This window comes from Myotis nattereri (assembly GCF_964212035.1).
Source record: "Myotis nattereri genome assembly, chromosome: 18".
Taxonomy (NCBI): domain Eukaryota; kingdom Metazoa; phylum Chordata; class Mammalia; order Chiroptera; family Vespertilionidae; genus Myotis; species Myotis nattereri.
This window is the reverse complement of record NC_138093.1, coordinates 36,972,826-36,985,194: the sequence shown is the minus strand read 5'-3', so window position 1 is coordinate 36,985,194 and position 12,369 is coordinate 36,972,826. Positions and strand designations below refer to the sequence as shown.

The 12,369-nt window shown below is 51.0% G+C and overlaps 1 protein-coding gene across 1 annotated transcript; it reads left to right on the top strand.

Annotated features, from left to right (window-relative positions):
* Positions 1-1,384: 1,384 nt before the first annotated feature.
* On the top strand, positions 1,385-12,258 carry FCRL6 (Fc receptor like 6; the record flags this gene model as incomplete). The annotated part of the gene is given in 10 exon segments (XM_081113304.1): positions 1,385-1,435; positions 2,993-3,222; positions 3,224-3,312; positions 3,459-3,588; positions 3,590-3,738; positions 4,152-4,277; positions 9,384-9,449; positions 10,064-10,135; positions 12,024-12,055; positions 12,130-12,258. Coding segments are annotated over 10 exon segments (1,074 nt in total).
* Between the last annotated feature and the right edge of the window lie 111 nt (positions 12,259-12,369).

Sequence of the window (12,369 nt, the reverse complement as noted above, 5' to 3'; positions counted from 1 at the left end):
CTACCTGGGTGGTTGGGTGGCTCGTGGTTAGGTGGTTGGATGATTAAACGGACATCAGCACCCACTCTAGGGCCTCTTTGTCAGAAAGTTCTTTCTACTATTTAACATAACTTTCTCATTTTGTTCTCTTGAAATTCCCTATGTTAGGAAAACTGGTTAGTCTTCTCTATGCCTCTTCTATCTCCAAGTGTGTTTCTGGGCCAAAAAAATGAATGGATGGGGACAAAACAGGATTCCAGGCAGTGAGTCAACCATAAAAGTTGAGTGACTAAGTGACTAGGTCTCCCAGAAACAGGTTTAGAGCAATATCAGACTAGGGTCCTCCCTCAGGAGTCTTAACTAATGCCTAGGAAGAGGAGAAACCCAGGGCTCCACTGGTCTCAGGTTGAGGGTAATTCTAGGGTAACTCAGGTCCCAGTAGAGTGGCTCTGGGACTCCATCCTGTTTCCTCAGCAGTCTCCCTGGCCTCTGTCTCCCTGCAGTGGCCTGGCCTCTGTCTCCCTGCAGTGGTCTGGCCTCCGTCTCCCTGCAGTGGTCTGGCCTCTGTCTCCTTGCAGTGGTCTGGCCTCTGTCTCCTTGCAGTGGCCTGGCCTCTGTCTCCTTGCAGTGGCCTGGCCTCTGTCTCCTTGCAGTGGTCTGGCCTCTGTCTCCTTGCAGTGGCCTGGCCTCTGTCTCCTTGCAGTGGTCTGGCCTCTGTCTCCTTGCAGTGGCCTGGCCTCTGTCTCCTCCTTGCAGTGGCCTGGCCTCTGTCTCCCTGCTGTGGCCTGGCCTCTGTCTCCCTGCAGTGGCCTGGCCTCTGTCTCCTTGCAGTGGCCTGGCCTCTGTCTCCTTGCAGTGGCCTGGCCTCTGTCTCCTTGCAGTGGCCTGGCCTCTGTCTCCTTGCAGTGGCCTGGCCTCTGTCTCCTTGCAGTGGCCTGGCCTCTGTCTCCTTGCAGTGGCCTGGCCTCTGTCTCCTTGCAGTGGCCTGGCCTCTGTCTCCTTGCAGTGGCCTGGCCTCTGTCTCCTTGCAGTGGCCTGGCCTCTGTCTCCTTGCAGTGGTCTGGCCTCTGTCTCCTTGCAGTGGTCTGGCCTCTGTCTCCTTGCAGTGGTCTGGCCTCTGTCTCCCTGCAGTGGCCGGGAGCTCCTGTGTTCTCCATTCATCAAAGCCGAGGTCTCCCTTCTCTCCTTTCCATGGCCAGAGAAACAGGTGTGCTGTCTGCAGATCAACCTGCTTTCTCCCTCAGCTGCCTGCCCTCCTGTCCATCCTGTCCCACTGGCCTCCACAGTTTTCTGTGAGGTAAGAAAGGATTCTGACCTATAATCATTTTGACCTTCAAGGACATGTTCTGTGACGCCAGGGAGGGAGAATGCAAACCAACAATTGGTGCTGCTAGAAAGAGCAGTCATGGACGCCAGGCACCTCAGTCAGTTACCCTTGAGCATCATTACTTCCAGGGTGAGGGGAGTGGAACCTAAAGATCCAAGGAGATCCAGGCAAAGGCGGGGTAGCTGGGCCTCTCCGAGGAGCTGATATGGTAAATTTCCCTATCTGAGTCCTCATCAATATGCTCGGACCGTCATCCTGGCTCCTGAGGCCATCTGAGACCCGTAGTGTCTGGCTTGTCAAAGAAGAATGGCCAGCCTGGGGCTTCCCTGCAGATGATGCAGGGTTCCCAGGGGCTCTTCTCTCATCCCCCTCAGGGTACAAAATGCGTTTTAGGAATGAGGACAGAAATTATAGAGCCCTTCCCATGACTGTCATGGAAATAAAACTTCCTGCAGGGAGTGGAAATGGCAGTGGGGCCTGGGAAGCCTGACAAGGGAAGCAGGAGGCAGGGAGCCCAGGCTGTGGCGCTTGCTACACACACCTCCAGCACCTCCCTGGAGGCGGCAGGAGCTGCCCTGAGGTAGCCAGGGCCGAAGAACCCAACCTCGGGGTGCGAGCATCAGGTCAGGAGGAATGAGGCAGAGCAATAAGTGAAAAGAATCCAACTTGACCCAAGCTTGGCCTGGTGGTAGGGGGAAGTAGGATATACGGGGAGATAAGGAGATGGGAGGGAAGAAGACCAGACAGAAGCTGCAGAGAATAGGGAAGGGGAGGGGAGGGGAAAGAATAAAGAGAAGAAGAGGAGAGAAGAGGAAAAGGGAGTAAAAGCACTCAAGGTCCCACCCTGTTCTAGCCTGGCATGAAGGACTGAGGGACAGGGACAGCTGCAGAGTGCTGTCTGGGCCTCCATTCTCAGTGGGAGGCCCTCGGCTGGGAGACAGTGAGAGAAAGGATTGAAGGGTCATGCAGCTCCAGGGGGACATTGTTCCGGTGTCACAGTCCAGCTGTCCCTCCATTTTTGGCCAAACCCGTGTCTGAAGGAGACATCCTGACTGGGATACCAGGGAAGGAAGAACTCAGTCCTGTCCCAGGTGAAGGTCTACACAGATGAAAACCCCTCCATTTCTTTAGGCTAGCCAGCCTCTGACCATGGGACAGCCACAGTGAGGAACAGTGGCCAGTACAGCTGCACTAGGGCGGCGACGCACTTCCTACACGTGGGCAGACACACCTCAGGGACAGCCATGGCTCAAGTTCAAGGGGAGTCACCAGCTGGGGGATTGAAGGAGAGAAAGGTGCCGCTCTGGGATCTGGTCTCAGAGGTCAGCAGCTCTCTGGACAACACCCCTCCCTCTGGCTGCTCCTGATGCAGGGCCAATCCACAGGGCCCTAGCTTGTCTAGGATGCTGTCCACATGCCCTGACACCACCCCCACCTCCCCACCCCACACCTAGGACACATCAGGAGCCAGGAGAAGGAGAGGGGTGGGAAGATGCCCTGAACCAGCTCTGCTACTCACCATCCCCCTCTTGAGACCTGGGCCAGACCAGAGGGGACTAGATGTCCTCTAAGGCCCTTGGCTCTGGGATGCAGGGGCTGGGGCTGTGTGGGAGTTGCCTCAGAGCCCATGGGGAGGTGAGAGGCCAGATCCTGTCTCCCTCAGCCTCCTGGGGCCTCACTGTGTAGGACTTCCCTCCTGTGCAGTGGCCTAACTTCTCCCCAGAACTCTTCCTGCCCCCTGTGCTGAGCATCGTCCCCTCTCCCAAGCCCCATGAGGGAAGCCCCCTGACCCCGAGATGCCAGACAAAACTCCACCCTCAGAGGCCAGCCTCATGGCTCCTCTTCTCCTTCTACAAGGAGGGCTGCACCTTGCAGAGCAGGGGCCTCCACTCAGAGCTCTGCATCCCAGCAGCCAGCAGGGAGACTCTGGGTTTACTGGTGTGAGGCAGCCCCTGGAGGCATCATGGTCCAGAAACAGAGCCCCCAGATGGAGATCAGGATGTGGGGTAAGTGGAGGAGGGATGGAGATATTCCTCAGGGGTCTGGGCATTGGGCAGTGGGACCCCCTGGGAGTGGGGGAATGTTCTCTAAGGGAGGAGGAGCCAGGAGTCCTGGTGTTCCAGCTGACCTCTCACCTGGGGTGCTGCCCCAGCTCCTGTGTCCTGTTCTCTGCTCACCCTGAGTTCCAGGTCCCCTGGCCTTACTGTGGGGGACATGGTGAAGCTTCTCTGTGAGGCTCCGAGGGGCTCCCCTCCTATCCTGTACTCATTCTACCTGGAGGGAGATTTTGGGGAACTGCTCAGCCCCCCACGGTGAAGCTGTCTCCCTTCTCTTCCCAAGGATGTCAGAGCAGGATGCTGGGAACCACACGTGTGAGGCTGAGAGCAGGGTCTCCATGGAGACAAGTCAGCCTGAGACATCCTCCCTGGATGGTACATCTTATCCCTCACCCAGCTCCGAGCCCCATGCTGCCAGGACAGACCCCACTACTCCACGTACCTCCCACCAGGGGGGCACAGTGCTGAGCCCATAGCAGGTACTGCACGACTCAGCATGAACCCTGCTTGGAGTATCTATCCACTGAACCGGGGGGGGGGGGGGGGGAGGGTACAATGAAGTCCATGGAGAATGGGCAGCGCAGAGCGAGGGCCACATAGTCCTCCATAATAACGGCCCTTCCCTGTTGGCCTCCTCTGAGTCATCCCCGATTCCCATCTCCAGGGCGTGTGCAGGCCAGGCCATGTGCTTGCCCCTCATGCCAGCCATCTGCCTCTTTTGTGCCTGTTCGGAGCACATTTCTGAATCTCATCCTCAACACGCATGGTCACGCCTCCTCATCCCCCAGGACCTCATGCCTTGTCCTCTCCGAGCAGCAGTAACTGTCTGGTTCCTCGGCTGTCTGCAAGTTTGCTTGTTGTGATGGTCATTGCTGCTGCACGTCTGGGTTATTTCAGACCCTGGAGAAAAACTGGTCAGTAACTCTTGTGGAATTTCTTAGGTGATGAGTCCCTATGCCAGACACGGGCCAGCCTTCGGAATGCCAGAGCGTGACAGATCCAGTGCTTTCTTCGCCTGGGTATCGGGTGGGAAGAGGGACTCCTTGTCACCTGTCATACATAGAGGGACCCTTAGCAGCTTCGGAAACACATACACAATCACCCGAGACGCACACAGACAGACGACTGCACACTAGGGCATGGACAGAGGCACACAAAGGACAAAACTCAGACAAGGCGACTAAAAAAACGCCAAGGCCTCCAACTCTCTCATTAAACTCCGCAGAGCTCTGGTCTTAGCAGAAGAGAAAGAAGAACTGAGAACTCCAGTGTGTGCGCATACTCACGCACACGCTCCCTTGGGCAGTGCTGTGCCCTAGGTCAGTGTTCAGTGGGTGTTAACTCATCACAAGGAAACACAAACAAGAGAGAACTGACCAATGACCTGGTCCCGACGCTGCTATTTCCTAATGTCTTACTGGACCAGTCTAGGCTACGCAGGTGACAGGGCAGGTTCCCCAAGAGGCCCTATCTCCTATTCTTCATTCTCTAATTCTTCCAATCAGAGTCATTGAATAAAAACAAATTTTTGTTAAAATTCGAATGTAGAGGATTCTTTAGAGAAAAAGAGGGTAAATGATTAGATAAATGGCACTTTGGGTAATCTATTGATTTTGATACTCTCTAGACTCTCCTTCCTGTCTTGGGCATGATAATTAAGCATCAAATTTGGCTTTCAAATCAATCACCTTGGGTGGCCACATGATTATGCCAACTCTAACCCTTACTTGCTTCAGGCCATGTTTAAGTCTGCCAATGCCAAAGCTATTTGGTGCCAGTTTACTTCTAGGCCTTCAAATCCACCTACAGAGTTTCACATTTACCCACTTCCTCCAGGAGCAACATACTTATTTTCCATTTGTCAAGGGCAAAAGTAATGGCTCTCATAGACCTCAGACCCAGATGTATTTATTCAAGCTTGCAGCTCTCTCTATTAAGGAATCTGTGGTGAGTTCTCCAGGAGCTGGGCCAAACTTCTCTTGAGAAAGGCCACCAGTGATGCAACCCAAGTATTCCTTCCTGACCATCAGCCAGGACCCCTGAAAGGGTCTCTCCCCATCTCTAGACCAGTCCCCCACCTCACCGGGCACCTCCGTTAGGGCTTGGGCCAGCCTCCAACTTCCTCTTCCCTTCTTAACTTAGCACTATTTGTCTGTCCAACCGCCCATCCTCACTTCCCTTCCTTCTAGTCTTGAGTCTGACACCTGTGTGGTCAGAGAAAGGTGAGGCAGGTCCAGAGTTAGATGGGAAGGCAGCTGGAGATGGGGCCATGAACTGAAGATCTGTGAGTTCCACCATCCCTGCCTCTATACTAAAGCCTCCTTCCCCTGGCCAACCTGGCCTGGTATTTCTGTGCACTCACCCCTGAGTCAGAGCATTAAAGGCAAAGCAACACGGCACAGCCGGCTCCTTACCAGCCCAGACAAGGTGGTGGAGAAGCAGTCACTGGTGAAAGATCCTCAAGAGGAAGGTGCCTTTCATCGGGAGTAAAGAGCATCCCTCTTCGTGTGAGGATTCTGCCTCCCCACCCATCCCCACCCACACAGGGAGCACCTGTCTCTCATGAAAATAAGACTCCTGGTGATGTCCTCTGACCTCAGAGTCTCAGGGGCGCGAAGCCTTCTTTAGAATGTTGCTCTTGTGTACCCTCAGGCCCAGGCCCATAGTACACAAGCAAAATGGTCAGATCAACAGCTTTATTCTCCATACCTGGGTCTGGAAGCCCCTTCACCGTTTCCACGTGGCATATTTATTCCTCAACAAACAAAAATATTTACCACTAAAGATATTCAACAGCCCTAACTGGTTTGGCTCAGTGGATAGAGCGTCGGCCTGAGGACTGAAGGGTCCTAGGTTCAATTCCGGTCAAGGGCATGTACCTTGGTTTCAGGCACATCCCCAGTAGGGAGTGTGCAGGAGGCAGCTGATGGATGTTTCTAACTCTCTATCCCTCTACCTTCCTCTCTGTAAAAAATCAAAAGAATAGAGAGAACCAAGATGGCGGCATAGGTTAATGCCGGAGTTTGCTGCCTTGAACAACTACTTCAAAAGTGAAACCAAAAAACGGAAGGGACATCACCCAGAACCACAGGAACGCTGGCTGAGTGGAAATCCTACAACTAGGAGGAAAGAGAAACGCATGCGGACACTCAGAGGAGGCGCAGTGCTGAAGTCAAATTCTGAGGTGCGGAGTGCGCGGAGCGGGCTGGCGGCGGAGGGCGCGAGGTTGGCGTTTTCAATCGGGAGGGAGTCGCAGACTCTGAGCTCCAGATACAGGCGAGTCTTTAGGGACCCAGACTCAAACGGGAGAAGTGGGACTGTCTGGCTTCGGTCAGAGCGAGTGCAGCTTTCTCTCCGAGGTTTGCAGCGGGTGCTGGGACTCAGAGAGGCAGAGCCCCTGGGGACAGGACTGAGAGCTGCCATAACTGCTCTCTCCAGCCCACCCTGTTGATCCTGTGCGACCCGCCCCGCCCAAGCCCTGCACAGAGGCATGTGCCGGATAGCCTCAGGCAAAGGCTAGATTAGCACCTCCCTAGAGGACAGAAGTTCTCTCACTGCTGACACAGCTGATTCTCATAGCCACTTGGCCTGGAGGTCAAACCCTCCCTGGAATTAGCTACAACAATCAAGATTTAATTATAAGACTGCGAACAAAGACCACTAGGGGGTGCACCAAGAAAGCATAACAAAATGCGGAGACAAAGAAACAGGACAAAATTGTCAATGGAAGATATAGAGTTCAGAACCACACTTTTAAGGTCTCTCAAGAACTGTTTAGAAGCTGCCGATAAACTTAATGAGATCTACAAGAAAACTAATGAGACCCTCGATCTTATATTGGGGAACCAACTAGAAATTAAGCATACACTGACTGAAATAAAGGATAATATACAGACTCCTGACAGCAGACCAGAGGAGCGCAAGAATCAAGTCAATGATTTGAAATGCGAGGAAGCAAAAAACACCCAACCGGAAAAGCAAAATGAAAAAAGAATCCAAAAATGTGAGGATAGTGTAAGGAGCCTCTGGGACAGCTTCAAGCGTACCAACATCAGAATTATAGGGGTGCCAGAAGATGAGAGAGAGCAAGATATTGAAAACCTATTTGAAGAAATAATGACAGAAAACTTCCCCCACCTGGTGAAAGAAATGGACTTACAGGTCCAAGAAGCGCGGAGAACCCCAAACAAAAGGAATCCAAAGAGGACCACACCAAGACACATCATAATTAAAATGCCAAGAGCAAAAGACAAAGAGAGAATCTTAAAAACAGCAAGAGAAAGAAACTCAGTTACCTACAAGGGAATACCCATACGACTGTCAGCTGATTTCTCAACAGAAACTTTGCAGGCCAGAAGGGAGTGGCAAGAAATATTCAAAGTGATGAATACCAAGAACCTACAACCAAGATTACTTTATCCAGCAAAGCTATCATTCAGAATTGAAGGTCAGATAAAGAGCTTCACAGATAAGGAAAAGCTAAAGGAGTTCATCACCACCAAACCAGGATTATATGAAATGCTGAAAGGTATCCTTTAAGAAGAGGAAGAGGAAGAAAAAGGTAAAGATACAAATTATAAACAACAAATATGCATTTATCAACAAGTGAATCTAAGAATCAAGTGAATAAATAATCTGATGAACAGAATGAACTGTTGATTATAATAGAATCAGGGACATAGAAAGGGAATGGACTGACTATTCTTGGGGGGGAAAGGGGTGTGGGAGATGCGGGAAGAGACTGGACAAAAATCGTGCACCTATGGATGAGGACAGTGGGTGGGGAGTGAGGGCGGAGGGTGGGGCGGGAACTGGGAGGAGGGGAGTTATGGGGGGGAAAAAAAGAGGAACAAATGTAATAATCTGAACAATAAAGATTTAATTTTAAAAAAATCAAAAGAATATATATTTTTTAAAAAGTTAAAAAAAAAAAAAAGGTATTCAACAGACTGTACCTCTAAAGGCGATTTTCAAAGTGTTTTGACCTAGAGCTAGACTAATAGTATCACCAGAACTAGAATGTGGTCATGCAAGGAGTCCACTTCCAGTAGCACTTACCTAGGCATAGATGTTCTGCTTTCTTTGTTTAAAAGGGTTTCTTTCACTACCTGTTGTTACACTTCCCATAAAACAGACTCCCGTCAAATTCACAGAGCTCCTTATTGAGTGAAGACTCAGAAACAGCCCTGACAGGTGAGCATTAGGGATCTTTAATAATCAGGGGCCTCTCTGAGTCTCCATAAATGTCCTCTTGGTTTTTCAGGAGGCGCCATGTCCACAGATCTTACCCAGGTAGAGCTAATGACTATTTCTTGGACACTGGCCATGAGCCAAGCGTTCTGAAATCCACATGTGACCCAGTTTCTATCCTGAGAGCTAATGTTTAAAGCTCTGGAAGCATCTGCTACCAGAGGGGCAGCATGTTAGTGGAGAAAAGCATACAAACCTGGATTCCAATTCTGTCCCCACCACTTACTGTTAGATCTTGGAGAAATTACCTCTCTGAGCTTCAGTTTCCTCATCTATAAAATGGAGAAAAAAGTACCGACCTTTGCAAGGTGGTTGTGAAGAATAACAGACACTGAATAATTAGGAAAAGAAGCTTTTTAGACGTCCAGCCATGTCCTGGTCACTGGATTAGGAGCTTTGCATGAATTTGAACTCCCTAACCCAGTGTCTGGTATATAATGTACAAAGTTATTAGCTTTTCCTCCTTCTAAAAAGCAGCCCAAATGGTGGGTCTGGGCCCTTTCCATGCAAAGTGTACCCCATCATTTCTGACCCTGCCTCTTACCAGTTTGTGATTCCCATGGTGCCACCCTACCCTCTAGGGTGTTTTTCAAAGGAAACATCTCATAAAAATTAACCATGTCCAGACCTGTGAATTGGCCCTTATAAACAAACCAGCCTTGGCCCTCCAGCAGCCTCCACTGACATTTTTTTCTCTTAGCCTCTCTGTCTCCACTGTCCAGCCTACTCTCTGAAGGTATTTGGTGAATTTCTGCTTTTGTATTTCCTAGGGCCCCTCTCACCCCTGAATCGGCCCCAGGCCCCAGGTGGAGAGCAGCACCCATTGTATGCCAGCGGTAAGGATTCCAGCAGGACCATGGTCTGCCATGAAGGCAGGGAAGGGTTTTTTAAGGGGAGGAGATGAAGGGAGCCCTGTGAGCCAGAGTTTCAGGATTCAGTCATCCAGGGAAGGAAGCAGATGGCTCTTGAGAAGCGAGTGCTGTGGAGTTGGGATGGGAGAGGGAAGCAAGGAGGGAGCCGACCTCCAGGAGAGAAGGCAGGGGGTGGTTCGACTAAGGTTTGGCAAACTGTGGCCATGGGCCAAGCCCTGCCAACATGCATTTTTGTAAAGAAAGTTGTTTTTTCTTTGTGTCTGGCTGGTTTCACACTAGACCCTAGTGGTTGCAACAGAGACTATGGCCCACGAAGCCTAAGATATTTACTATCTCATTTACAGAAAAAGTTTGCCAACCTCTAGTTTGAACAGTGCTGGGCTGGAGTGGCAGCTAGAATCTGCTACAAGGGCCAGGCACCTCCTGCCTAGATGGATATTCCACATTAATGACCATGTCCCGCTGCCACAACAGAGCTCCTGACTGGCTTCCCTCCATCATTAGCTCAAAGACACTGACTTATATCTTGACGTGGGACAGCCAGGCAGATCCTATTTCAGCCTCACTCCTTCTTTCAGTTCATTACCTGAATGAAAGAGATGAAGGCATTATCTACTCTGTGATTCATACAACCCCAAAGAAGAGTGAAGGTGAGTGATCTTGGGCCAAACTTGACATGTTTCCTCATGTAAAGGGGAAGTTTGGGTTCTAGGGTGAGGTGTCACTACCACTATCATCACCATTACCATTTGTGACCAAAATTACCATCACCGCCACCACTACCTTCACCACCATCGTCTCCTCCTTCACCACCGTCATCTCCTTCTTCACCACCATAAACACCACTGTGACCACCATAATCACCACCTCAACATCATCTCCACCACCACTGTTACCATCCTAACTAGGGAACGTTTGCCCTTTTCTGATCACTGTGGAGCAATAAAAAAGAGAATGATGCAATTTGTCTTTGCCCCAGAGTCTAAGTTGAAACAGGACATTCTCAGCTATCAGAGGAAGTCATGAAGACCACAGGCTCCAGCCATGCTGCTAGAGCTAGGAAGGCGGGGACAGGGAGCGGCTGGTCCTCTCTCCAGCAGAGGGAGGGAAGATGCAGGTTTCTGAGTCAGGCAGAACTGAGTTCACAACCTGACTCAAGGTACTCACTGTGTGAGTAGGCAAGTTATTTAAACTCCCTAAGCCTAATCCATAAAGTGGAGAGAATGCCTGCTTTGCAAGACTATTATTAATTAATTGGAATAGAACCTGGATTCTAGAAACCTTAAAGATCCTCTGGTATGTCATAGGCGTTCAGAAAAGGGAGCTTTTTCATAGCTCGCCTGCTCTGAGATTTCCATTCTTGTTCTGTGAAATGGGTTTGAGTCAGCCTAGGGTTTCTGCTTCCTCCCATAAGGGACACTAGAGCCATGGTCGGCAAACTGCGGCTCGAGAGCCACATGCGGCTCTTTGGCCCCTTGAGTGTGGCTCTTCCTAAGCCTTAGGAGTGCCCTAATTAAGTTAATAACCATGTACCTACCTATATAGTTTAAGTTGAAAAATTTTGGCTCTCAAAAGAAATTTTAATCGTTGTACTGTTGCTATTTGGCTCTGTTGACTAATGAGTTTGCCGACCACTGGGATAGAGGAATCTCCTGACTCAGGGGCAGTTACCCCAGGGCAGATGGGAAAGGACAGATGGCCCAGGTCCTTCCTGAGAAGGGTAGCAATGAAGACTTAAACCTAAGAAAGGAGAGAAGAAACCAACCTCAGAATATATGGTTCTCACTGGCAAGATAAGGAAATGTGACTGCTTTACTCCTGTTAGGGCAGCAAAGGTGAACGCATGATTTTGGGGGGGGGGGGGGGGGCGATCTGCTCCCAACTCACGCTCTCGGCTGCTTTCCCTGGCGTGCAGGTGAAGGGATCTGAAACCCAGAGTCGGGAGGGTCATTGGGTCTTTTCTCATTGAGAGGATGTTCCACGTGTGCAAAGGTGCAGTATTTGCATCCAGTTCCACCTCTCAGGGAAGTGACTGTAGAGTGAGTAACCTCGCCAAGCCTTGTTTCCTCACCTCCGTATGAGAAGGAATTGATACTCCCTGCTTTGCAAGACTGATGTGGGATTAATATAATAGCATAATCCTCACTCCTGAAAGAGTTCCTGGTACACACTCAGGATCTAATGTAGGTATTTTTAAAGGAACTCTGACAAGTTCATCACTCTCGGTTCTCACTAAAGTCCGTGTGAGACGGTCATTATTACCTCCACCCCCTGGTGAGGAAGCGGTGACTCAGAGGCCAAGCGACTGGCCTGGGGTCACACAGCTGCTGTGGTTTAACTGGGTGGAGCCCCGGGTCTCCCGGCTCCCGGGCCTGCCTGTTCGCAGATTGAGAGTTGGGGTCCCGAGGAGTAAAAGGGGGAACAGTGCTCCCTGGGCTGGTCCGTGCTCTCCCCAGGGAGACAGCTGCAAGGAGGTGGGGGGCGATGTGCTGGGAGCACCAATGCCCTGGCCCAAGTGTGCTTCCCTGCTCCCCTCAGCCAGGCCTGTGGAGTCAACCTTGGGGGAAACGGTGAGTGGACTCCTGCCCTTTCCTTATCCTCTTGTTTACATCTGCTTCCTCATCTCGACCCAACTCTCCCACAGGTCATTGCTAACATCTGCGCTGAGATGAAATGCTTGCATCTTGGTGAAGTTCCAGCCAAAGGGCTGAATGTAAGAAGCAGGATCCGCAAAGATCCCCTTGGGTACTTCAAGGAGGTCCTCTCCTGGTGATGATGTCCTCCCAGCACACACACCCCCGAAGCCTCCTGTGCTCCCCAGGAGGCCAGTGGGGTCCCATCCCATTCTTTGGGTCCTCCAGTTTCCAGGCCCAGCACTCAGGAA